At 36.2% G+C, this 25,451-nt stretch overlaps 1 protein-coding gene across 18 annotated transcripts in view; it reads right to left on the reverse strand.

Moving 5' to 3' along the window:
- SUPT3H (SPT3 homolog, SAGA and STAGA complex component) overlaps positions 1 to 25,451 on the reverse strand; it is a 465,747-nt gene that overhangs the window by 227,537 nt on the left and 212,759 nt on the right. For all 18 annotated transcript variants that reach the window (XM_070586121.1, XM_070586115.1, XM_070586120.1 and 15 more), the window contains one exon: positions 2,147 to 2,231. In XM_070586121.1, coding sequence (XP_070442222.1) covers positions 2,147 to 2,231 — 85 coding nt within the window. The remainder of the gene's footprint in view (positions 1 to 2,146; positions 2,232 to 25,451) is intronic.

The following is a 25,451-nucleotide window of genomic DNA, read 5'->3' on the forward strand; positions in this document are numbered from 1 at the left end:
AGCTATTTTACAGAACTATAAAATCTAATAATAACACTCTTACAGAAAAATAAACATACAAGAATAGGAATACACTAAGAAAGAAAAATTACAAGGGGAGTCTAGCAGTAACAATGTTTAAAATATACCACAAACCCTATATACTTAAAACTGTCAAACTAGTACATGCATAGACAAATAAAACATTGGTATAGAATATCAAATCAGAAATAGATCTCAATACATATGCTAAGTTAGTATATGACAAAGGAGGCATCTCAAATCATTAGGGAAAATATGGACTTTTTAATAAATGGTGATGGTGTAACTGGATAATCATTTGGAAAAAATAAAATTAGATCCATATCTCACACAATAATAAGGAAAACTACAAATCGACTAGAGATCTAAATGTTAAAAAATGAAACCATACAAGTACTTAGAAGGCCACTTGGATGAATTACTCTTTAAACTAGGTATAAGGAAAGTCTAACTATGAGTCAAAATCCAAAGGCAACAAAAGATGGCTGCACTTGACTATGTTAAAATAAAAATACTCACATGCTCAAAAAAGGCCACAAAAACAAAGTCAAAAGATAACTGACACACTGGAAAAATATATTTGTGTCATATACCACAAAGGACTGATATTCCACTAATATATGTGGAATATAAGACCAAGAACCTGACATAAAGATGGGGAAAGGACATGAAAGAGTTCCTAACGGCCAACGTTGGAACTACTTGAGCAATAAAAATAAATAATATTACTACATAATGATCCTAAGAATAAAATTTAAATACATATTAGTCAATATGTATATAAATTAAAAACTGCATAAGTAATTGGTGGTAAAAGACAGCTATTCCTTTCAGAAGAATTGCAATTAAAAAAACATAAAACAAAAGAAGGAAATAGAAAACCACTATTAGGCAAATAGCACAGTAATAACTGTCTCAGACAAGATCCGCTGATGAATGTTAAAATTAACAGGCAAAGATTCTTAAAGAAAGAGAATATGTGCACAGTCACAATATATCTCCCCTAAGATATTTGCTAACAATAAAATGAAAAAAACCCAGTAACTTCATTACACTGGAAAAACTCAGCATATATCACCTTAATCAAGTTAGGGTTATGACCACAAATAAGACATCAAGAACCTGAACCTGTTGATATGATACACAAAGAAGGATCCATTCCTTCTGTGGTATTCTGGCCAAAAACGTATAGCCACATTCTAAACATAAGAAAACATCAAACCAACTGAAAAAGAAGGGCATTCTACAAAATAACCATCTAGTACTTTTCAAAAATGACAAGGTCAGGAAGGCAAGCAAAGACTGAGGAACTGTCATAGATAGGAGAGGACTATAAAGACATGATGACTAACTACAACGCGTTATCCTGGACTGGCTCCTGAAACAGAAAAGGGACATTAATGGGAAAACTGATAAAATTCAAAGAAGGTTGCTAATTTTATTAATAGTATTGTACCAATGTTATTTCCTGGTTTTGATCATTGTACTATGATTACGTAAGATGTTAACAGAGGAAGCTGAAGGGTATCTGGGAATTCTCTGTACTATTTGTGCAACTCTTCTCTAAGTCAAAAATTCAAAATAAAAAACTTCTTTTTCTTTTTGAGGAAGATTAGCCCCGAGCTAACATCCGCTGCCAATCCTCCTCTTTTTGCTGAGGAAGACTAGCCCCGAGCTAACATACATGCCCATCTTCCTCTACTTTTTATATGCGGAACGTTAGCACTTAACCACTGCCACCGGGCTGGCCCCCAAAATAAAAAAGTTTTAAAAGAGTTCTGGAAAAGCTATACTGATATGGTGATAGAAAATAGATCGATGTTGCCAGAGGTTAGGGGGTGGCTGAAAGAAGTGATTATAAAGGGACACAAGGGAACTTTTTTGGATGATAGAAATGTTCTATATCATAACTGTGTGGGTAGGCACATGACAATATTCAGTTGTCAAACCTCAATGAATTATGCACTTAAACTGGTGAAATTTTGTTATATGTAAATTATACCTCAATAAGGCTGACAAAAAAAATTCTAAATGTACATATAATCTTTAAAAAAAAGTGTTGAGTTGCAATCCCAATATAAGCAGAATGCAGAGGAAAGGTACCAAATAACACATATGCTCTTACCAGATTGATTAACTGAGTGTGTACCACATCTTCTATCAAAACTGCTGTCTCATGAAGAGGCCTCCTAGCATCACCTAAAGAAAACCTGCAAAAGAAAAAATCAAACACAACAATATTAAAGACTGTAAAGCTAAGAAACGGAAAAAGTCAAAGATACTTATTAAAATAATCTACTTAATAAACTACAAATTGTTCTCTCAAATAACAGAGAGAATGGACAATTTTCTATGGACATCTCTCCTATATAAGTTGCAACTTCCAAAGAAAAGTGAAGTGTTATCTATGCTATTTCTTGATTTGTACTCATTTTTAAGGGCATTTACTGTTTCAAAATGCAACATATTAACAACCGCTTCATAATATTGGCAACCAAAAAACGATGTTACCACATCCAAATTGCCAACACAGTAACATAATAATAGCCTTACAGAAAATTATAAAAACATGTAATGTAACTAAAACGAAAGTTGCTAGGAAAAATTTAGGTAAATGCCGCAAGTTATAATTTCTAATTATATACAAGCATATTATCAAGAATGGATTACAAAACTGATTCTAAAAGTCTTCTCAATTTTCATATGGTGAACCAGATGTGCAGAGAATCCTTTCCTGGTAAAGAACATTTGAAAATGCACAACAATATATTAAAAACATATTTAAAGCATGCTTTAACTAGCAGTAGAGAAGAAAAACAGAAGTCAGACAAGATGAGTAAATACAGTTCTACAAGATAAGAGAGTGCTGGATCAAAATTTATTCTGAAGGCATCTACTTATTCATAGCAGGCTATAGCCTGGATTTCAACTAGCATAGTATTCAAAGTATATGAAAGAATGCTGTGACCACAAGCAAGGGAGGTCAGTTCAAGGAACCTAATATGAAGTTGAAAAACTAACACTAAGATGGTGACACTTGCAGAGTGTGAACTAGCAAAACACCTGTTCCACAGAAGGCACTCTGCCTATCTCACCCAAGGCTACAAGTGGGGAAGAAAAACACATGGTACCGGCATGAAGATAGACAAATAGACAAATGGAATAGAATAGAAAGCCTAGAAATAAACCCCTATATATATATATATATATATGGTCAACTGATTTTTGATAAGGATAGAAAGAACACCCAATTTGGAAAGCACAGTCTTTTCAACAATTGATGCAGGGAAAAACAAGCTATCCACATGCAAAAGAATGAAGCTGGACTCCTACCTTGCATCATATATAAAAATAAATTCAAAACAGATCAAAGGCCTAAATTGAAGAGCTAAACCTATAAAATTCTTATAATAAAACAGAGAGGGAAATCTTCACGACCTTTGATTTGTCAATACTTTCTTAAGTATGACACTAAAAGTGCAGGCAGAAAAAGAAAATAAATAAATTGGACTTCATCAAAATTAAAACCTTTTATACATCAAAGGACACTAGTAAACAAGAGTGAAAAAGACAACTCATAAAATGGAAAAAAAAATTTGAAAATCATATCAGATAAATAACCAGAATATATAAAGAACTCCTGTAACACAACAAGAAACTAACAACCCAACTGAAAAATGGGCAATAGACTTGAATAGATATTTCTCCAATGATGATATACAAATGGCCAATAGGAAATAAAAAGATGTTCAGTATCATTAGTCACTAGGGAAATGCAAATCAAAACCACATGGAGATATCACTTTGCACCCACAAGAATGGCTATTACCAACAAAATGGAAAATGGTAAGTAGTGGCTAGGATGTGGAGAAACTGGAAATGTTGTACTTTGCTGGGTGGAATGCAAAATAGTGCAGCCACTGTGGAAAACAATTGAGTGGTTCCTGAAAATGTTAAACATGGAATTAGTACATGAACCAGCAACTGCACTCCTAGGTATATACTGAAAATAACTGAAAACAGGGATTCAAACAGACTTGTACACCAGACTTGTTCACAGATGCATTATCCACAATTGCCAAAAGGTAGAAACAACTGAAGTGTCCATCAACAGAAGAACAGATAAACAAATGTGGTGTGTGTGTGTGTGTGTATATATATATAAAGAAATATCATTCAGTCATAAAAAAGGAAAGAAGTTCTGATACATGCTACTACACGAATGAACTTTAAAAATACCATGCTAAGTAAAATAAGCCAGACACAAAGGACAATATTGTATGAAGCCACCTACATGAGGTATCCGGAATGGATAAATTCAGAGAGACAGAAAGGAAAATAGAGGACACCGGGGCATCGAAGAGTTTTTGCTTACTGTGTAGAGAGTTTCTGACTGGGATGATGAAAACTTCAGGAATATGGATAGTTATGAGGGTTGCACAACACTGTGAATGTACAATTAATGCCACTGTTAATACCACTGGCACTGTTAATGCCAGAGAATTGTTCACTTAAGAACAGTTAAAATGGTAAATTTTACATTATGTGTATTTTACCACAATAATAAAAATGGATGAATAAAACTAATTTAGGAGCAGACTAAATTCAGTTAAAAAGATAATTAGCATTCAGGACAGGAGATCTGAGGAAATTACCCATAATGCAACATGACTAATAAGAGAATATCATGATAATATTATGCCAAAAATATTGATACTGTGGTGAAATGGGTAAATTTCTTGAAAAATATAAATGCCCAAAACTGACCCAAGAAGAAACAAAAACCCTGAATAGTTCTATAAATTTTAAAGGAATTGAATCAGCAGTAAACAAAATAACCTTACCTCATCTGTAATATTCTACCAAACATGCAAAGAACAGGTTATTCTAATTTTACACAACTACTACAGGGAAGAGAAAAAGAGAGACACTCAACTCATTTATTTAGGCTAGTATAACCTTGGTATCAAAACTAGAAAAGGACTGTAAAACAAAGGAAATTTACAGATAAATTTTACTCATGTACATAAACAGAAAAAACATAAATAAGACAAAAGAGAACAAAAGGTGGAGTAAAAGGGAATTCACTCTCTCTCCTACCCTGCACCTGCGGCCTCATGGGGAGCTCCCTATGATCAATTAACAGAAGAGAAGAGTCAAGCCTGGTTTACATATGGTTCTGCGTGATAGGCAGGTACCACCCAAAAGTGAATAGCTGCATTACTATAGTCCCCTTCTGGAATATCCCTTAAGGACAGTGGTGAAGGAAAATCCTCCCAGTGGACTGGACTTTTAGCAGTGCACCTAGTTGTTCACTTTATTTGAAAGGAGAAATGATCAGGTGTGCAATTAGATACTGATTCTCAGGCTATAGCCAATGGTTGGTTGAATGACAAGGGACATAGAAAGAACATGATTTGAAAATTGAGAAAGGAATCTGGGGGAGAGGTAGGTGGACATATCTGTCTGAAGGGCAAAAAGCATGAAGATATCTGTGTCCCATGTGAATGCTCACGGGTGACCTTAGCAAAGGAGGATTTTAATCAAATGGATACCATCAGCTTTTTTCCCCCGATTACACTATCATCGCCCAATGGGTTCATGAACAAAGTGGCCATGGTGGGAGGGATGGAGGATATGCAGGGCTCAACAACATGGACTGCCACTCACGAGGCCATCATTGTTATGGACATGGCTGAGTGCCTACCTATCAGCAGCAGAGATCAACAATGAGTCCCTGATATGGCACCATTCCCCAGGGTGATCAGCCAGCTTTGGCAACAGGTTGATTACATTAGACAATTACCATCATGGAAGCAGAAGTGTATTGTTCTTACTGGAAGCCTTACTCTAGATATGGATTTGCTGTCCCTGCATGCAATGCTTCTGCCAAACCTACCATCTGTGGACTTACAGAATGTCTGTCTACTTTCTGTCACGGCATTCCACACAGCAGTGTTTCTGATCAAGAAACTCACTTTACAAAAACAGAAGTGATTCACTGGGCCCGTGGCTCATGGAATTCACTGGTCTTAACGTGTTCCCCACCATCATGAAGCAGCTGGTTTGATAGAATGGTGGAACAGCCTTTTGAAGACTCAATTGTGCCAGCTAGGTGACAATATCTTGTAGAGTGAGGCAAAGTTCTCCAGAACACTTCATATCCTATGAATCAGCATCCAGTACACAGTGCTGTTTCCCCCACAGATAAGATTCATGGGTCCACGAATCAAAGGGTGGAATGGGAGTGGCACAAGTCATTATTACCCCTAAAGACTCACTTGCAAAACTTTTGCTTCCTGTTCCCAAGATCTTATGATCTGCTGGTCTTGAGGTCTTAAACCAAGAGGGATGAATGCTTTCACATTTATTCCATTAACACAACAACTATTCCACTGAAATGGAACTTAACACTGGCTGCTTAGTCAATTTGGATTCCTCATGCTTCTGAATCAACAAGCAAAGAGGAAGTTACTGTGTAGGCTGGAGGGATTGGTCCTGACTACCAAGTGGGAACTGGACTGGTACTCCACAGTGTAGACAAGGAAGAGTATGTCTGGAAAATAGGAGATCCCTTAAGGCATCTCTTAGTATGACCATGCCGTGTGATTAAGGTCAACAGAAAACTACAATAACCCAATTGAAGAAGCACTACTAATGACCCAGATACTTCAGGAATGAAGGTTTGGTGAAGAACCAGGGAAAGAACCACAACCAGTTGAGATGCTTGCTGAAGGCAAAGGGAATACAGAATGGGTAGTAGAAAAAGGTAGTTATTAACAGCAGCCATGACCACATAACCAGTTACAAAAACAAGGATTGCAATTGTCATGAGTACTTTCTCCTTATTCTGTTACAAGTATGTTCGTGGGGGGAGGGGATGGGTGAGTGTTACACAAATACCGTGATTTCCTTCCCTCTCTTGTTCCCTTATCATACAACATAAGATGTATAGGATTTATATAATATTTAACTAAGTATTATTCATTTTACATAACAGTATTTAAGTTAGGGATATCAAGAAGTATGAACATCACCCAAGGACTAAACCTCATTTTCTGGGGAAGAGATTAGTGCATTTTCAGATGCATGTTGGATAACTGTATACGTTAGGCAGAATTATGACCTTGTTATTGTCTTTATTTGGAGATTAAATATAGTTTAAGGAGATGTATATGGGAGGCACGTTGACATGGGGTGATGGTTAATTTTATGTCCCAACTTGACTGGGTCATGGGGTGCCCAAATATTTGGTTGGGCATTAATTTGGGTATGTCGGGGAAGGTATTTCTGAATGAGATTAACACCTGAATTGGCAGATTGAGTAAGGAAGATTGCCTTCTCCTGAGTGGGTGGGCCTCATCTAATCTGTTGAAGACCTGAATAAAACAAAAGGCAGCGTAAGGAAGAATTCACCCTCTCTGCCCATCATCAAATTGGTACAGCAGTCTTCTACTGCCTTTAAACTTGGACTGGGACTTACACCATCAGCACAATGGCTCCTTGGCCTTTCATACTGTATTTTTACTCTCTTCCCTGCCATGCTTTATGTTTTTGATTTAATAATTACGTCCCTTTTTTTTAAAGACTGGCACCTGAGCTAATATATGTTGCCAATCTTCCTCTTTTGGCTTGAGAAAGATTAGCCCTGAGCTAACACCTGTGCCAGTCTTCCTCTATTTTGTATGTGGGATGCCGCTACAGCATGGCTTGATGAGTGGTGTATAGGTCCACACCGGGATCCAAACCCGTGAACCCCAGGCTGCCAAAGCAGAGTGTGCGAACTTAACCACTGTGTCACCAGGCCAGCCCCCAGAATCATTCATTGAAGAGACTGTCTTTCTCCATTGAGTATTCTCGGTTCCTTTGTCAAATGTTAGTTGACCCTATATGTTTGGCTGCAGGCTACAGCTTTTAAGATATACAAATAGACATCTTTCAGGGAAAGACTGGGAGATATGCATTTCTGTCTGCTACCTCTGAACTGAGCCCTGGGGAGACAGCCAGGGCGAGTCCTTGCAAACCTGTTAAGAACTTTCTTTGCTATAGTCTTGTGGGTCTAGTGGATGAATCTCCAGTGACTGTGAGAGCCAGATGCTTAGGGAGCCTGTCTCTCAGGTGGAAGTCTTAAAAGTTGGGGCACCGGATATGGAGTCCAAACCCCTTGCTCCTCAGAGAGAAGCTGGGAGTTGGGAGTTCCTTCCTTATTCTATGTCACTGTGCCGGGTGGGGTTTATGGAGAGAGTGTGTCTCAGCCTTTTCTACCTACATCAAAGTTGTTTGTTTTGTCATCTGACCGATGTGTAGAAGTCACTCAGCTAGTTTCTGGATTCCATTTAGAGGGAATTTTTCCATGAATAGCTGTAGATCTGGGGTGCCCGCAGAAGGAGGTAAGTTCAGAAGTTTCCTATGTCACCACCTTGGACTGGAACCCTGGAATTCTCAGGCTTTCATACTGGGAATGGAACTTACACCACTGGCTCTCCTGGATCTCAGGCCTTTGGATTCAACTAGAACCCACATCACTAGCCTCTCCTGCTCCTCAGGTATTTGGACTTGGACTGGAACCACACCATTGGCACACCTAGGCCCTCAGTTTACCAAGTGCAGATCTTAGTACTTCTCAGCTTCCATAATTGTGTGAGCCAATTTCTTACAGTGAATCTCTTGCATATACACACACATTCATCCTATTGATTCTGTTTCCCTGGAGAATCCTGACTAATACACCCAGGAAAGCAAGAACAGAACATACATCTATTAATATAATTAACTACTTAAAATATGAAAAGAGAAAAACTATATGATCATCTCAACAGATATAGGAAAATCACTCAACAACCATTCATGACAAAGATTTTGGCAAACTACGATTAAAAGGGATTTTCTTTAATCTGATAAAGGGAATCTACTAAAAACCTTATAGGAAACAACATAGTCAGAAGCATTGACACCTTTTGAAATTCAGACCAGTGTAAGGATTCCCACTATCACCACTGCTAGTCAATAGAATACCCAAGATTACAGTAAGAACACTAAGGCAAGAAAAAGTTAAACCATACAAGTATTGGAAAAGAAAAAACTAATCTGTTTTTATTCACATATAATCTGAGCACCTACACAGAAAACCAAAAATAATTGGGATATAAATTATTTGCATTAATTAAAGATGTTAGCAAGTTTTTCAACTGTAAGATCAATCTACAACTATCATCATCAACACAAAGACAGAGCGAACTCATAGAAACAGACAGCAGGGTGGTGGCTACCAGGGCTGGGGGTGTGGAAATGTTGCTCCTTAAAGGGTAGAAACTTCAACTTATAAGATGAACAAGCCCCGGGGATGTAATGTACAGCATGGTGATCATACTTAATAATACTGTATGGTACACTTGAAAGCTGCTAAGAGTAAAGCTTAAATGTTTTCACCAGAAAAAAGAAATAGTAATTATGTGACATGATACAGGTGTTACCTAAAGCTATACTGGTAATCATTTTGCAATAAATAAATGTATCAAATCAACATGTTGTACTCCTTAAACTTACACAATATTATATGTCAATTATATCTTAATAAACCTGGAGGAAAAAGACACACAAAGGCAGAAAATGCAATTAAAAAGAAATATAAATTGGTTCTAAACTTGACATGAAAGAAGCAAGAGCCAAGAATAGTCAAGACACTTTTGAGGTACAAGGTGGGAGGATATTTCCTGTAAGACTTATTATAAAACTGTAGTAACTGAGATGGTGTGTTATTGGTGCAAAGACACACAAATAAACCAACAGAACCGAAAGAGAATAAAAAGCCCACATTAGAGAGTAAACTCCACAATGGCAAAAATCTTGTTATGTTTACTGATATATTCAGTACTTAATTCTTTGGATTGCCATAACAGTTTCCCTTCCATTATCTCAAGTTACCTGAAATCTCCCTATAGAAAAAGTACAAAGTTAGCAAAGTGAACTAATTGACTCAAAGATAAAACAATGGATTCAATTCACATCTCTAGTGAAAAGAGTATTTTAAAAGTACTTCTTATATTAATAAAATGTACATATAGGTATCAAGTTTTACCTCAAGCTTTTATGAGAAAGTTATAACTTTCCTACTAAAAACAGTCTTCCTTAGCATAAACATGTAAAGTGTCTAAAACCCGCGAAAGACATATAACTAGGGGTGAAATTAGATGAGTATGTTATTTTAATTTTCAGGGTTGTTACTACTTCAGCTTTAATGCCACAGTTTTTCTCGCAGTACTTCTGTCACTTTTTTTCCCACAGAAAGCAAGACACTGCCCTGGTGGTTTTTGGAAAATCGAAATGAAAACCACTATACCTAGCCACAGTCACTTTTTGCTTTGCAATGTATATAATATTTTTAAGTCACTTAAAGACAAAACCAAAGTGATTGATATTTACACAAATATTTTGATTTTCTTTTTTCTGTTAAAGACCTACCTTACCACTCACTGATGCCTTGAGTGACTTGTCCCTGGTCTAATCCCAACCAGCAGAGTCTCATACTCAATTCTTTCACCTACTGCTTAGATGCCTGCAACCACACCAGCACTGCCAGACCAGCCTCCCCTAAAGGTCTTTCAGGAAACTTTCCTGAAAAGTCTGTCCCTCCCCTGGTCTCCCGCAGTAGCTTCGTTGCTATAACACTGGAGCCTCCGTTTTAGGAAGGACTGTAACTTTCATAACTATGGTCACAACAAGCAGTAAGTCCGGAGCAACCCTGCTGGACTCCACTTTATAGTGGTCGTGGCAGAGTCACTTATATCCTCCCTTCTTACCCAAACAAGTTTAGTTTTACTCAGTCTCAGGATCAAATGTCTCAGTGAGCACCAGGGCAGCTAACTCTGCAATTCCCTTGTCAAGTGCGTGACAAAACATGAAATAGGCAAGACTATTCATGAGGCGAAGTTACACACCTTGTTCTGTACACATAGATACAGGAGGATGTATGCTCAACAAAACCATGGGATACTGTTCCAAAAAGCCTGCAGAACTCACAACTAAGCCTGCCTTTCAGTACTTTTTTTTAAAGATTCTATTTTTCCCTTTTTCTCCCCAAAGCCCCCTGGCACATAGTTGTATATTTTAGTTGTGTGTCCTTCTAGCTGTGGCATGCGGGACGCCCCCTCAGCATGGCTTGATGAGGGGTGCCATGTCTGCGCCCAGGATCCGAACCAGCAAAACCCTGGGCCACCGAAGCGGAGCGCATGAACTTAACCACTCAGCCACGGGGCCGGCCCCCAACCTTTCAGTATTTTTATGTGTTAGGTGTATGCTCAACACAGTCTAAAACTGGGGGATATCCTTTAAATAGACATCTATTAAAGTAAAAAATTTAAGAGAAAGTGCAGAATAAAATAGAAAAAAAGAACTAGTTACAGAGATATTTCCGAAACACAGAAAACAAATTTTTAAAAATATACACTGAACATTACCGTAGTCACTATGTGTTCTCAAAAAACAACAAAACCCTACTTCAGTAGTTTCTAACATCAGTTTTTTTTTAAAAAATGGAAGGAAGGAAGGTGATGGACATTTGTTATGTTACTCTACGTTGAGGCCCTATTTGACATCTTTGGTTAGTAATTTATGCCAAGGTGCTTCCAAAGCACTGTGATGAACTTTAATGTCTCTGTAACTTCTAAAGCATATTCATTTACCAAAATCTTTTGCTAACCTCCAGATCCTATGTAAATATATATATACATATATATATGTGTGTGTGTGTGTGTGTATATATATATATATATATATATGACGATGATGTATCCATAGAATCACGCTCCTTACATCCACTTGTCCCTAACTGTGAAAGGCAATCAACCCTAAATTCTTTTAAAGGCTTTAACAGTAAGAAAAACAAACTTTTTGAGCAAGCACATACAATATGTATGTATTTATCTCTTTTAAAGTTATACAAATATATGTATTAGTACAAAAGCACAGTATAAAACAAACACAAAAGAGAAATTTCAACAGACGTAAAAATACAACAAATGGTATTTTAAAAATAAGTATCATTTACTGACATGAGAAAATTATTTTTCTCTGATTAAAATATATATTGTTACCAACGTGGCCAGTTTGCTTGGGGCTAAGGGATTTTTCAAATTATTCTCTACTAAATAAATCAGCTTAATTAATACTAAAAAGTCATGACATACTTTTTACTAAAAAAGGACAAACCAGAAAACAGTTTCTTCTTATAAGGGAATAAATGAATAACGAATAAAACTTCTATATTTATTTTCAAACAATCACCCTTATTATTTGAGTTCTAGGGTCCCAAAATAGAGAAACAAATATTACATGGGGCATTTATCCCTTCCTTTGGAGATCATGCTTTTCCATGCTGTGAAGTTGAGGATGAAGTTCAAGATAGTGCATGAGGAGCAGCTACTCAGCTGAACCTCAGAGCAGTCACTGCCTCCACTGAAGAGAAGACACAGCACCCAGCTGAATGAGGGGCCAGAGACGTGAGCCCAGAAAAGCAGATAAAGTTTATATGGCCAGTATGCAGCCAAGATTGCAATAATACAGCTAAAAGTCCCACTACATCCTGGCCATCAGCTACAAAGAAGGAGAAGACCATTGTGACAAAAAGAAATTAGACTGGAAGTTAGAGGACCAGATTCTGGTTTACACTCTGCCACTGAGCAGTACTCTAAGCTGGGGAAAGCAACTTTTCTGGGCACCTCAGTTCCTCAACAATGAAAGGAGAGGACTGGATTAGATGATCTTAAAGACGCCTTTTCAGATACTTGATTTTGGCCTATGAAAGCAGCTATAATCCTTAAATCTTAAAAACTGCTGTCTTCAAGAATTATAATTATATTTTCAGAAAATCACTTTTATAAGAAAAATCTTGCAAGAAAATGAAATCTTACTAATTGAGTAAATTTGGTAACAATCATGAAATTGGGAAAAAAGAAATAAGTTTTTTTTAAAATGAGTAACAGAATGAAATAAATGAATAAAAACAATTGGAGGAAGGGCAATAAGGCTACAATTTACTCCTGGTCCTATACGTGGAAATAGTTTCCAAGAAACATTCCACTGCCCTTTAAAGAAATTTTTAAAAAAACCAAAAGGCTAAAGTGGTGTTTGCACTTGGAGATATTATCACAGGATTTTATATTATTCTTTCTCAGTATATATTTAACACGGCTCACTTTTGAGCCTAAAATACTTGTTTTCAAATTTTTAAGCCCTGTTTAAGAACAGAGTGCAAGGACTGAATAAGTTTTAATTAAAGGAATTAAATTAAATTAAAGGAATTAAATTAAATTAAAGGAATCTCTTTAATTAAAGAGATTCTTTCATAACGTATACGTGTATCAAGTCATCACATTGTACACGCTAAACATCTCACCATTTTACTTGTCAATTATACGTCAATAAAGTTGGAGGGGATAAAAGGAGATTGTGAAAAAGCAGCCCAGTGGGTAAGTCTGGTGAGAATGTGTGACAGAGCGCCTGCTGGGCTGGTCCTAGATGGAGGCCGAAAGGTAGAGGTGCTCATGAAGCATCCAGGAACCAAACATAAAAGGAAGGACAAAGGGACGTTTCTTTACTGCCGTGTGCGTCTTCTTGGATGCTGAGTTGCTTTCAGTACTTAGCACTGGCTACAAACTCTAATGTGGTTAAATTACTCTGGATGCTGTGGTTAAGTAATTGCTGCGGTCTTGGGAGCTAGTTACTTTTTTTTTTTATTACTTCTGGATTTTTGGACGTTTTTCTACCTCAGGTAATTGACATTACTTTGGAATGGACACTGTGTGACTACTGCTTGGTGTAGGAAGGCCCTGGGTGACTTTCTGTCCCCAAAAGAAAGTTTCCTTTTTCTCTTCAAACCACTTATTTGATTATACTTTTATAGGCTAGGTATTACTATAATACCCAGGAATTTCTCCTAACTGAAATTAGAGTGAATAGCAGGCTAGAGCCTAACACATACTCTCGTCAGCTAACCTGGCACTAGACAGCACATGCAAACACAGACATCATACTGTTTATGTCATTCTTACCCAATATTTGTTGAGACTGATTTACCCACTGTCCAAAAAGGAAAAAAAAAGTGCAGAAGTTTGACCATGAGCAGTCATTTAAGGCAATCAGACAGTCATAAACACATGCAAATTGTCCTTACTCTTCAATTTTCAATACCTCTAACCTTCATAACTCTTAATGATTTTATCTACCTGTTTTTCAAAGGAAGAAATAAACTCAATTAACAATGGCTCTGAGAAAGCAAAAGTGATAACTAAATTAAAATATCAAATAAATACCACGACGACAGCTTTTATAGCAGTGATCATTTTTCCTATTGCTTGCTCAATTTTTTAACGTCCATTTCCCCACCTTCTTTACTACAGTATATACTCAGATATAATTTAAATGAACTTTAAGAATATTTTTAGAATTTTATGACACTCCATGAAACAAGTATAAATATCTGAAGATATAAAGAAAACAAGATTACAAAATTATCATTTATGATGTAAAATTTATAATATCGATGTGAAAAAATACAGATTAATAAATATATTTGTTTAAAGTAAAATGAAAGTTAAGACAACAGTAAAACTTTGAAAAAGTAAACACTTAAATTACCTATAGGTATTAATTACTCAAACAACAAATATTTACTGAGTGCCTATTCTGTGTCAGGCACTGTTCTAGTTGCTTAGGATACATCAGTGAACAAAACAGATAAAAAAATGAGTGGAGTCTGCATTCCAATGAGGAAAGGAACTAACTATACATATAAATTACTAAATGATTTATATCTTTAAAAGATGACTTAGGGAAAAAAACATAGAACAGAATCAGAAAATGGGAAGTGCAAGATAGGGGATGGGAGGCAATATGAAATGTTAAAATGAGTATTTAATTTTTGGTGTGTGAAAGAAATGGCCAGAAAACTGTGTAAAAACCAAAGACTCATCTAGGAAAGCTCATCCAGAATTATCAGGGCACAAGGCATGAAAATGTGCATCTGAAGAAGTTAGCCATATGAATTTCTTCCAACAATTCCTAGGGCAATTTTTCTCATATATCCTAAACTCCTAAGAAGCAAATACCCCCATATTCAAACTCTAATGACTAGCAGCATAAAGCAAATGATTATAAGCATTCTTTATTCGAGGAACAGGGAAGATAATGAATGAGAAGTATACCAATCACTGAATGTAGGTCAGAAAAGGACTTAAAAGATTATTTAGCCCATTCATCCTATTTTGAAAAGACAGAAAATAAAGGTCAGAGAGGTGAAATAACCATCTCAGGGTCACAGATCCAGTTAAAGGCAAAACCTACGCCTTTTATTTCATCCAGAACTCTTTTTCTGCAGTACCATGTTAAATAAGTGAAAACTGTAACAAATTAGCGAAATTAATCTTAAATGCTCATTTATCAAAATTAAGATTAACAAAATAATATAAAGAGAGGCTGGTTCAATTACTTTGTATAATAAAGTAATTTTTAAGGCTTTTAGATAGATACATAATAACTTCAAAAAGTTATTTTAGTCCCAGAGGCCTTCCAAACATTTAATAATACAAGGATTTAACTATCTTATTAGTGCTAAAATTTAGCAGTCAAAAATTAACTTTCTATAACATTGGATATAGACACACTATAATCACAAATTTCACCCAAATTTTCAAGCACATTTCATGGATTGGGAATCAGAGATTAAGGAAGTTAAGAGATTTGCCCATGGCGTTAGCAATAGTAAGCTTCAAAATTACATGCTGTGAGACAGTCACTTAGAGACAGAATTTTACACTATACGCATACATGGAAAATTAGCAAAACAGACAAATGCGGCATACTGTACCAGCACCTCCCAAACTGATCTCCACAAAAAAGTATTCTGTAGTTAGATGAGTTTAGGAAATGCCATATATTTTATTCTTCTCTAGATTTGCAACGCATGTTACCATATTAGACACTCTGAGAAGTTCTGCAATAAAGAAACTTATGAGTTTCAATGTATTTACTGTGTATGGAATCATTTTTCTAAGCCACTTAGTTATATAGCATTGAAAATCAATGTAGGCAACACTGACATAAGCACAAAGGACTCCAACATGACCTAAGAACTCCAGTGATAGGATTCCAAATAAGCTGCAGGCTAAGACATTAGAACTTCAAAGTTCTTCAGTTTTAAACAATGAGATGCTAGTGGTGGTGATAGCAGACAATTGCTTTTCTTTTTTTTATTCCTTACTCATCCAACAAATACTTATGGTGAGTCTTTATCATGTCAGGCACTGAACTTTATACCAGCTGAGAATGTTTCAAGCTCCCACAAATTAAGGATTTTTCTGCCGCCATGGTAAGCAGCCCACCAGAACCAATATTAAAGCTTGTCAGTGGATCACCTAACAATGGCAGCCCCCAACTTCTCAAGTCATTCAGGAAGAGACTCATTCCAATAAACCTGCCTCCAAGTGCCAACCAATCCACAACAGTCTTCATCTGAGTAACTCTCTTCTGTAGATGAGGCCAACTTCCAGAACAACAATCCCTCAACTCCATGCTTCCCGAAAACTCCACATAAGATTAGCAGTTTTCCCTGTTGAGACATTGTGCTGAGCCAGCACATACTTTTCCTCTATAGTTTTTCTCTATCTCCAGTTTTCTCTCTTCCAGATACTGAATGATGGTGTCCATTATGCTTTCACACAGTGTTGGAGAAAGTCTGATCTCACAACCCTCTCAGCCTGACTACCCCTCTATTTTCCTTCCGAACTTTCTATTTGGAAAGATTTCAAATCAATAGAAAGATTTAAATAACAGTACAATAAACACCCATATATCCTTCAACCAGAATCGGCACTTGTTAACATTTTGGCACATTTACTTTCTCTCAAAATTATACATACACATTTATATACATACATAAAACACACATTACACACATACATACATATATACTTGTTACTTTCTACTTTTCTTTGAACAGCAAGCATTTATTGAGTGCTTTACATGTGCTTGGCATACTCAGATGAATTATGTCATTTAAACCTCTTGAAGACCCCATAACTCAGTATCACTATGTCTGTCTCTCCCATCTTGGAGAGATACTCCTTACAGTATTACAGTAAGTGAAATTCTATTTGTTAACTTCCACAAACTGGGCTTAGTTTTGCCACTGAAAACTAGATGAAATATCAAATCTATCTTTTACTTGACAGGTCTTTAAAACTATGAAGAAAGCTTGCTCAAAAATTTTTTCCAGATAAATAATATCACTTTAAAACAATTTTATTTAGATATCATTTATTAACATAAAATCCACCATGTTTAAAGTGTACAATTCAATGGTTTTTAGTAAACTACAGAGTTGTAATCACCATCACCACAATCCAGCTTCAGAACATTTCTGTCGTCTCATGCTCATTGACAGTTAACCCCCACCCGTCCCAGCCTAAGGCAGCCACCGACCCATCTGAAGAAACCATGCCTGCCTCTCTAGTCTTCTTCAAGTTAAAGTTCCCCACTTCTGATCATTTAGGTCTCTACTTAAACGGCACATCCCTGAACAGACTTTTCCAACCATCACCACTTCCAATGCTCATTTAAATCAGAGAAGTTCAGAATTTATTTATTTGGTTTACATAGTAATGTCCTGCCCAAGATTTCATTTGAAGAAAAAGGTTCCAAAACTTTTAAATAAACAAAAGGAATGAAAACCTCTAATCTGAGCGTTGAAGAAGTCACAAGCCAAATATAAAAGAGCTCTAAGAGATATCCTTGAGACAACAGATGCACTAATCAACACTGAGGGCTAGGAAGAGTTGAACCAACTATCAAGCTGCCTTTGTCTGGACTATAATTCTCCATCTCATTCATAAGAACGTCTTGCTGAAATTTTGTAATTTACCCTATCAGAAAAGAAAATGATTTTACTCTGATATGAACCGTGAACTCATGTAGGTTCCTACCAATTACAGATTCCAGAACTTTTGTTGAGATTGATGTCAAGTTCACCAAGGCATAATGATCAGAATCTCCCCTCCCCCATCATTTTTTAAATGAAGCAAACTCATGCCAAAATTATAACTTAATTACCTTTTCTTAAATAGTATTCTAGAAAAACCACCTGGTAGCAATTAACACCACTGTTGTAAATAATCGCTCTCCTAATGTATTTATATTTCCAGGATTTAACTGTCACCCAAAACAATAGTTTTAGTTTCATATAATATAATACCGACTAAATAAATGTGTTAATTTAAAAATATAGAAAACTGTACAAAGTTGTTATATTACCAATTAAGCAACTCAGAAATTAATTGTGCAAATAAATATTCGTGACTGCCAACAGGAATATACATAATATATTCCAGTTGTAGTACATAATACATTCCATTTGGTCCTTCACAAAGGGCTTCAGTTTCCATCAGGAAGTACACAAGACAACTGTCTTCCTAGAATATGTAAACTAAACAATGATCAGTCACTTCTGAGAAAATTACAAAAAAGTTTATCTCTAGTCTCCACAATTTTCCTTAAATCCAAATGGAATTTAATATGTCCAGAAGAAATGCATTTCAACTCTGTTCTCAAGAATATGGATAAAAAAGTGATAACATGAGAACGATGTTAAGACTTAATTATATATAACAATTCTACCGAGAATAAACACATAGATATGAGCAATGATCTTTTGGTTTTACTTTAGATTATACTCTACAACTTTAAAATTTTGGCACGTGTAAATAAGAATTTTTTATAGATGTACACTATCACTGAAATTCATATGTTAATCTCTAAATTATACCATGAAAAGTTTAGTATGTACTTCTAGTAGCTTGCAATGAATAACATGTACAGTCTTTTAAATGTACTAAAAATATGAATAAAAACATACATCTATGTACCTACCACCCACCAGCCTTTATATTATTAAGTATCTTCATCAGGTCTAGCTCTGTGATAGCAAATAAAAACAGTAGTAATAATTAATATCATAAAATAGTAGTTAACACCTAGGCTTAGAACTATCACAGAAGCCTACAACTTTCAAACTCCTTTGTTTATTAGATAAAAGTCTCTGAAATCTGGCTGCTGTCTTTGGTTCTGGCCTTGTTTCCAGCCATGAATCCTTTGTTCCTGCTTGACATATCAAACTACCTGTAGACAGCAAATCACACAATGAGTTTCATATCTTCTGGCCTTTCTATGTGATGAACTCTCTGACAAACATGCTGTTGTGCCTTCTTTCATTCAACTAATTCCTTCAAAATTTAGTTCAACAGGTACCAGCCTCGGGAAATTTTCCCTAATCCCCAGTTCACTTTAGATCCTCCTCTGTGGTATACTGCATTGATAGCCCTAAGTCTTACCACACACTATATTCATTCCTTTTGTCAAGTGACTTTAAGTACCTTTACACTATAACTCTGAGCTCAATCGTGTTATATGCTTTGGCTCATACGATGTTAGCAAGCAGAGGCTAAGGCGCACTTAAGCATTTCAGCTTGTGCTCTTGGAGTCTGCCATTGCCATGAAAGTGTGCCCAAGCTAATCTGCTGGAAGACTAAAGACACAGGAAACAGGGTGAGTCATCTCAGTTCTCCCAGTTGAGGCATCCTAAATCTGCTGAATCAGCTGACAGTTAGCTGACATTCAGACAGCAGAACCCAGTGAAGATTGGTGAAGCTGCCTAATCCACTATCGTAGACACATAAACACAAATGCTGGGGTTTTACTCCTGAGGTTTTATGGCTTTTTGTTATGCAGCACTATTATGGCAATAAATAACAGATCCACCCTCCTAAATGCTCCCATAGCACTTACCATAGCATATATTACATCATACCTTTATAGTGACTGACTTATCTCTTCTTCCCTAGATTTTAGAGGAGAGAGCATGTCTTATCTAAATTTGTATTCTCAATACCTAACAAAATGCCAGTTGCATGTGGGAATGAAATATAAGTTTGTAGAAAGGAGGAGGGAGAGAGGGAGAGCGGGAGGGAAGGAAGGGAAGAAAGAAGGAGGGAGAAAGGGTGAGAGGGAGACAGGCAAGAATCAAAAGGAGAGTTGTGGTGAAGAGGAAAACATTCTTATGGAAAAACATAAGGTGATGGAGAACGGCAGCTATTTAGATGGGATTCACATTCTATCTGATTTCACTGGGATCTGGGATTCCAAGGCGTCCTCCCCATGGTGTGCAATTTCAGTGGGCACACACTAAATACTGGCAGAGCAGATGAAAACCTTAAGGCATACAGGTAGCTCCCTGTTAGATGAGAAAAAATACCCACAGTTCATGTGACTTGTCAATATAGTGTTCACAGGAAAGAGCCAATAATTGTAGTACTTTGGCTGACAACAGAGGGTGGCATTAGATTCTACAGTAGAAGACACCAGGACAGAGAATCAAAGGGTGAATTCCTGGAAATCTTAACATTGTCATACGCAGAGGTAATACGCAGAACCTCAAAGACGTAAAAGGAAAAGGGTCCCCACTTTTCCTTTTCTCCTAAAATCCCATACGCATTTCCCATACCTCACTGCTTCTGCACCTTTGCCTCAACCTAGAAGGGTTTGTACTCCCCCGATCTGCCACCCCCTTTCATCACTTAATACCACTATGTCTTTTAAGGTCTTGATCAAATGTTTCCCCTTCCATGAAGTCATCTCTAACATTTATCCCAAGAGGAACTAATTATACCCTTGGAAATCTGCACGTGCATAATTATAGCATAAGAATACTGCATTAGTACTAATCGGGTGAAGGTACAGACCTGATTTATTCATCTTTATGAAATAAAACAGCACAGTGGGAGCTCAATAAATGTTTACAGAATGAAACAACAGCATAAGGAAAATAATGTTCAAAATTTCACTACAGTTGGTATGCTTTTGGAGACAGGTAAAAATTAAAATTTTTTTTTTAATGGGCTGGCATCTTTTTTTTCCTTAAAGATTGGCACCAGAGCTAACATCTGTTACCAACCTTCTTTTTTTTCTTCTTCTTTTCCCCAAAACCCTCCAGTACATAGTTGTATATTCTAGTTGTATGTCCTTCTGGCTCTGCTGTGTGGGACACCACCTCAGCATGGCCTGAGGAGTGGTGCTAGGTCTGCACCCAGGATCTGAATCGGCGAAACCTTGGGCCGCCAAAGCAGAGCACAAGAACTTAACCACTTTGCCATGGGGCCAGCCTGAATGATATGTATTTTTAACAGCGGCAGATATAAAAAAGAAAAAAAAACAATGAATCTGAAAATACATAAGATTTAGAATCAGTATAGTGATGAGGAAAATGACAGTCAACAGATGATATTTATAATACATACTGATTTACTACTTGCTAGATAGATACTACTTAACTGATTTAAAATGGTAAAAAAGATCCCTATGAAGTAGGTACCATTGTTATTTCCATTTCTGGGCTTGAAGAGGTTCACTACGTTACCCAAAGTCACGTATTCAATGAGTGGCAGAAATGGGATTCCATCTCTCACCAACCCTAAAAATCAAACCCCTGACTACTCTATATTACTGTCTTTCATAGAAACTGAAGGGACCTCCAATGTAATTTATTTCAACTTCCACCACAATAAAAAATAAAATAAAAAAGTGAAGACCATATAAGTACGTATCCAACCAGGGTGATTGCAGTAAGGCATTGGACAGCACTTGAAATTACAAATGACTTTTTGACAATTAAGCATAGAACACGCAGAAAAGCAAATCAACGTATCAAGGCTACAATTGTTCAGTTTACAAGATTAAGGGGAAAAATCTGGAGAAGTGGAACATCAAATGCTTTTTATATCAATAGTAAGAAAAAGAAATCTACTAGAAGGGTGAAGAAAATCTTCGAAGTCAAATGCAAATAAATGGCTTCCTTTCTATTTACTCAAATGGTTGAGTTTACATACGAAATTCATCTTTTAAGTCTCAAAAATTGTGAATATTAAAACTGCATAACTGGGAAAATCCATGGCACTTTTATGCATAAATCACACATGCATATGCATAAATCACTGAGGTTCTGGAACAAAGTTTAGAAAGCACTCTACTAATTAATATAAAAATTTCCCAAGGCTAAAACTTGGTAAAATTATGCTTTAGTGCAGAAATACTAAAACAATAAGCATAGTGTTAGTTTCCTCATGCTAGATGTATTATAATACAGAAATTACACAGAGATGAAAATTGATACTTGGGAACAGGTTAACTAGGTATGTAACTATTATTACATTCAAAGTGAAGTTTTTTTGCAGCTTAAAGACCACAATACCCTTCATACAACCTACACAGAGAGCTTGATAAACAGAGAAAAATCTCAGTCCAGAAAAATCTGACTTCCCCATCTAACTCCAAAATCCAGAATCTATAATTTCCATAACCTCAGGTTCCTAGAGAAGAAGGAATTAAAGCTTCTTTTATTGTGGACAAATTTCATACCTCAGTCCCCCCTGGCGAATCCCTGCCTAGCTTTCACAGACAGAAACGTTACACAACGCTGAAGGAAAAAAGGCACAATGTCATGCTCTATGCCCGGGGACCTACAGGTTTCCGAGATTTAAACAAGTGTAACAATTTGTTTCCTTTAGTATTGATAAAGTACTAGAATATCAGATACACAGTCTGAGTTCTCTCAGCTTCAGGGAGCTCTCCCTCTCCTCTTCCTTCACTCCAAAGATTCAAACAGCTACAAAATCACCTTTAGGTGATTGTCACAAGGTATCTTTCACAGCTGGATAACTCAGAGTAATATTTAACATTTCAAATTAAATTGTTCATACTGTACTATTCAATTCATTAAATTCAGAGAGCTTGTTTTTATTTATAGGCGTGTTCTTAAAACTCTAAGTCAAGAAACTTAAAGGGAGATTTCATTTTTAAGAAATGAAAGAGGAAAATAGTGCCAGAGTGAGGAAATACTACTTTCTATATAAATAAGGTTTAACTTTAAAAAAGAAAATGCCAAATTAATCTGTTTACCCTTACTATATTTTCACATAGGTGTCATCTTTATTACGCTGTTAAAATGCAGCCGCCTACAAAAATCCATTCCAGACATGAGGCAGGGGCAAGGTGGGGATTGGTGAGGAAGCAGAAAACCAAAATCGTGTGCAGCACTTTTAGTACATGTTATAAGAATATGCATAACAGAAAAACCTTGGTTCAGTTCAGTATAACCACCTCAATTTTCTTAAAATCACATACACTTTAAAGTCCTTATACACCTTCTCTCTAAAAAACTTAATTTAAGAACAATTTGGCAGCACCTCTGGAATAAGAAATTTATATTTATAAAAATATTTACATTTTTAAAAATTTATAACATATTGATATTTAAAATACCTCTTTTTTAATCTATTTGCTAAGAAAACAAAATAATGGACTTTGAAAGAGTACTAAATCCACAATCATTAATTTTATTTTGGTAATTAGCCTTACCCTAATGTCTTGAAAACAAAGTTAAGCTTTAGAGCTAAATCACACAGACAATTCAAACAGCAAAGAGAGAAGAGAGGGTAACTCTTACGCACATAAAATAGTTTTGTTTCTAATTTTTGTGAAAAGGAAACAAATTGGAAGTATTGTTGACGAGGAGTCACACCAGAAGGAGATATTTTCAAATTAAACAAGGAAGGCACTTCATGTGTATTTTCTAAGTTTAAATCTCATTGAATACTAAACTCTCAGACCCAATTAACAAGAAAAATCATCATCTGCAACTTGCTGAATTCTTTCATTTAGGATTGTATATTGAAGATGAAAGGTGCAAATTTAGAGTCTATATAGGCTCTATTTTCAGCTTTATCATTAATTTGTTGGAGGACCTGGGGTAAATGTCTTTATATCGGCTAAATATCATGGGTATGCTATTAGTTAACAGAGGTCATTAATGTCCACCCCCTACACACACACACCTTATTTTACATATGAATTTAATTCCATTTAACAATAGTTACTGAACATCAACCGAGAGGAAAGCCCTCTCCTAAAGGCTGAGGAACACAAACAGGAGCACCATTGAGTCCTTGTGACCTCTAAAACTCAGACAAAGCACATTGGTAAATGAACACACAAATAACTGAGCACAACTGTCCCTTTTAGCCAAATATAAAATTGCATTGATTATCTACTTTTTTTTAATATGTGAGGTAACCTAACAGGTTGGGAATAAACTATTAGTATAATCCAGGGTTAGCAAACTTTTTCTATAAAAGGTCAGACAGTAAATATTTTCACCTTTTTGGACCATAAATTCTCTGTTCCAATTACGCAACTGCTCTTGTAGTGCCAAAGCAGCCACTGACAATCCATAAATGAATGAATAAGCGTGGCTATGTTCCAGCAAAATGTTGTTATTAATGGTCATTAAAATCTGAATTTCATATAATTGTTACGTCACAAAATATTATGACTCTTTCGATTTTTTTCCATCCATTTAAAAATGCAAACACCATTCTTAGTTACATGTGATGTACAAAAACAGGCAGCTGTCAAGATTTGGCCCTCAGGTAATAGTCTGCCAACTCCTGGTCTAATCAAACCCTATCACCAAATAATACACAAATTTAGAGTGACTCTAGTAGGTACTGACCATAATTGCTACTGGTGTTCAGAGAGGAGAGGGGTAAATATATGTTAGAATAATCAAGAAAGACTTGAGTAAAAAAATACCTGAATCAGGACTTGAGTTGATCTAAGGATGACGAAAATTCATTTATTGCAGTTACTATCTAGTTAGTATATGCAACAAAGTTGTTCCACTTTGGGAAAAAACCCACTAGTTTTTCAAAACATAGTAAACAAGAGATTAAGCATCATGCTATTGTTTAGTACAGCTGTACTGTACAGCTTACCAATTTTTGAAATATCATATATTCACATTTAAAATAACAAAAAAACAAACTGTCATGCGTTATCAAAAAAGATATGTGGAAACCCTAACCCCCAGGACCTCAGAATATGACTTTGTTTGGAAATAGGGTCTTTACAGAGGTAAGGAAGTTAAAACAAGGTCATTAGCACGGGCCCTAATTCAACAGGATTGGTGTCCTTATAAAAAGAAGAAGCTTGGACACAGAGACAGATACACACGGGGAAGACCATGTGAAGACACACAGGGAGAAGACAGCAATGTGACTAGAGTGATGCATCTAAAAACCAAGGAACATCAAAGACTGCCTGCAAACACCAGAAGCCAGAAGAGATGAGGAAGGATTTCCCCTGGAGCCTTCTGAGGGAGCGCGGCTCTGCTGACACCATGATTTTGGACTTTGAGCCTCCAGAACTGTGAAACAATAAGTTTCTGTGTTCTCTGGAACAAAAAAATATTAAGTCTGAAATAAAACGAACCATGCACTAAAACTGTCATGTTAAAATTAAATTGACTTTCTTTCCATGATATGGCTACTGAA

The sequence above is a fragment of the Equus przewalskii genome, chromosome 19, assembly GCF_037783145.1.
Source record: "Equus przewalskii isolate Varuska chromosome 19, EquPr2, whole genome shotgun sequence".
Classification (NCBI taxonomy): domain Eukaryota; kingdom Metazoa; phylum Chordata; class Mammalia; order Perissodactyla; family Equidae; genus Equus; species Equus przewalskii.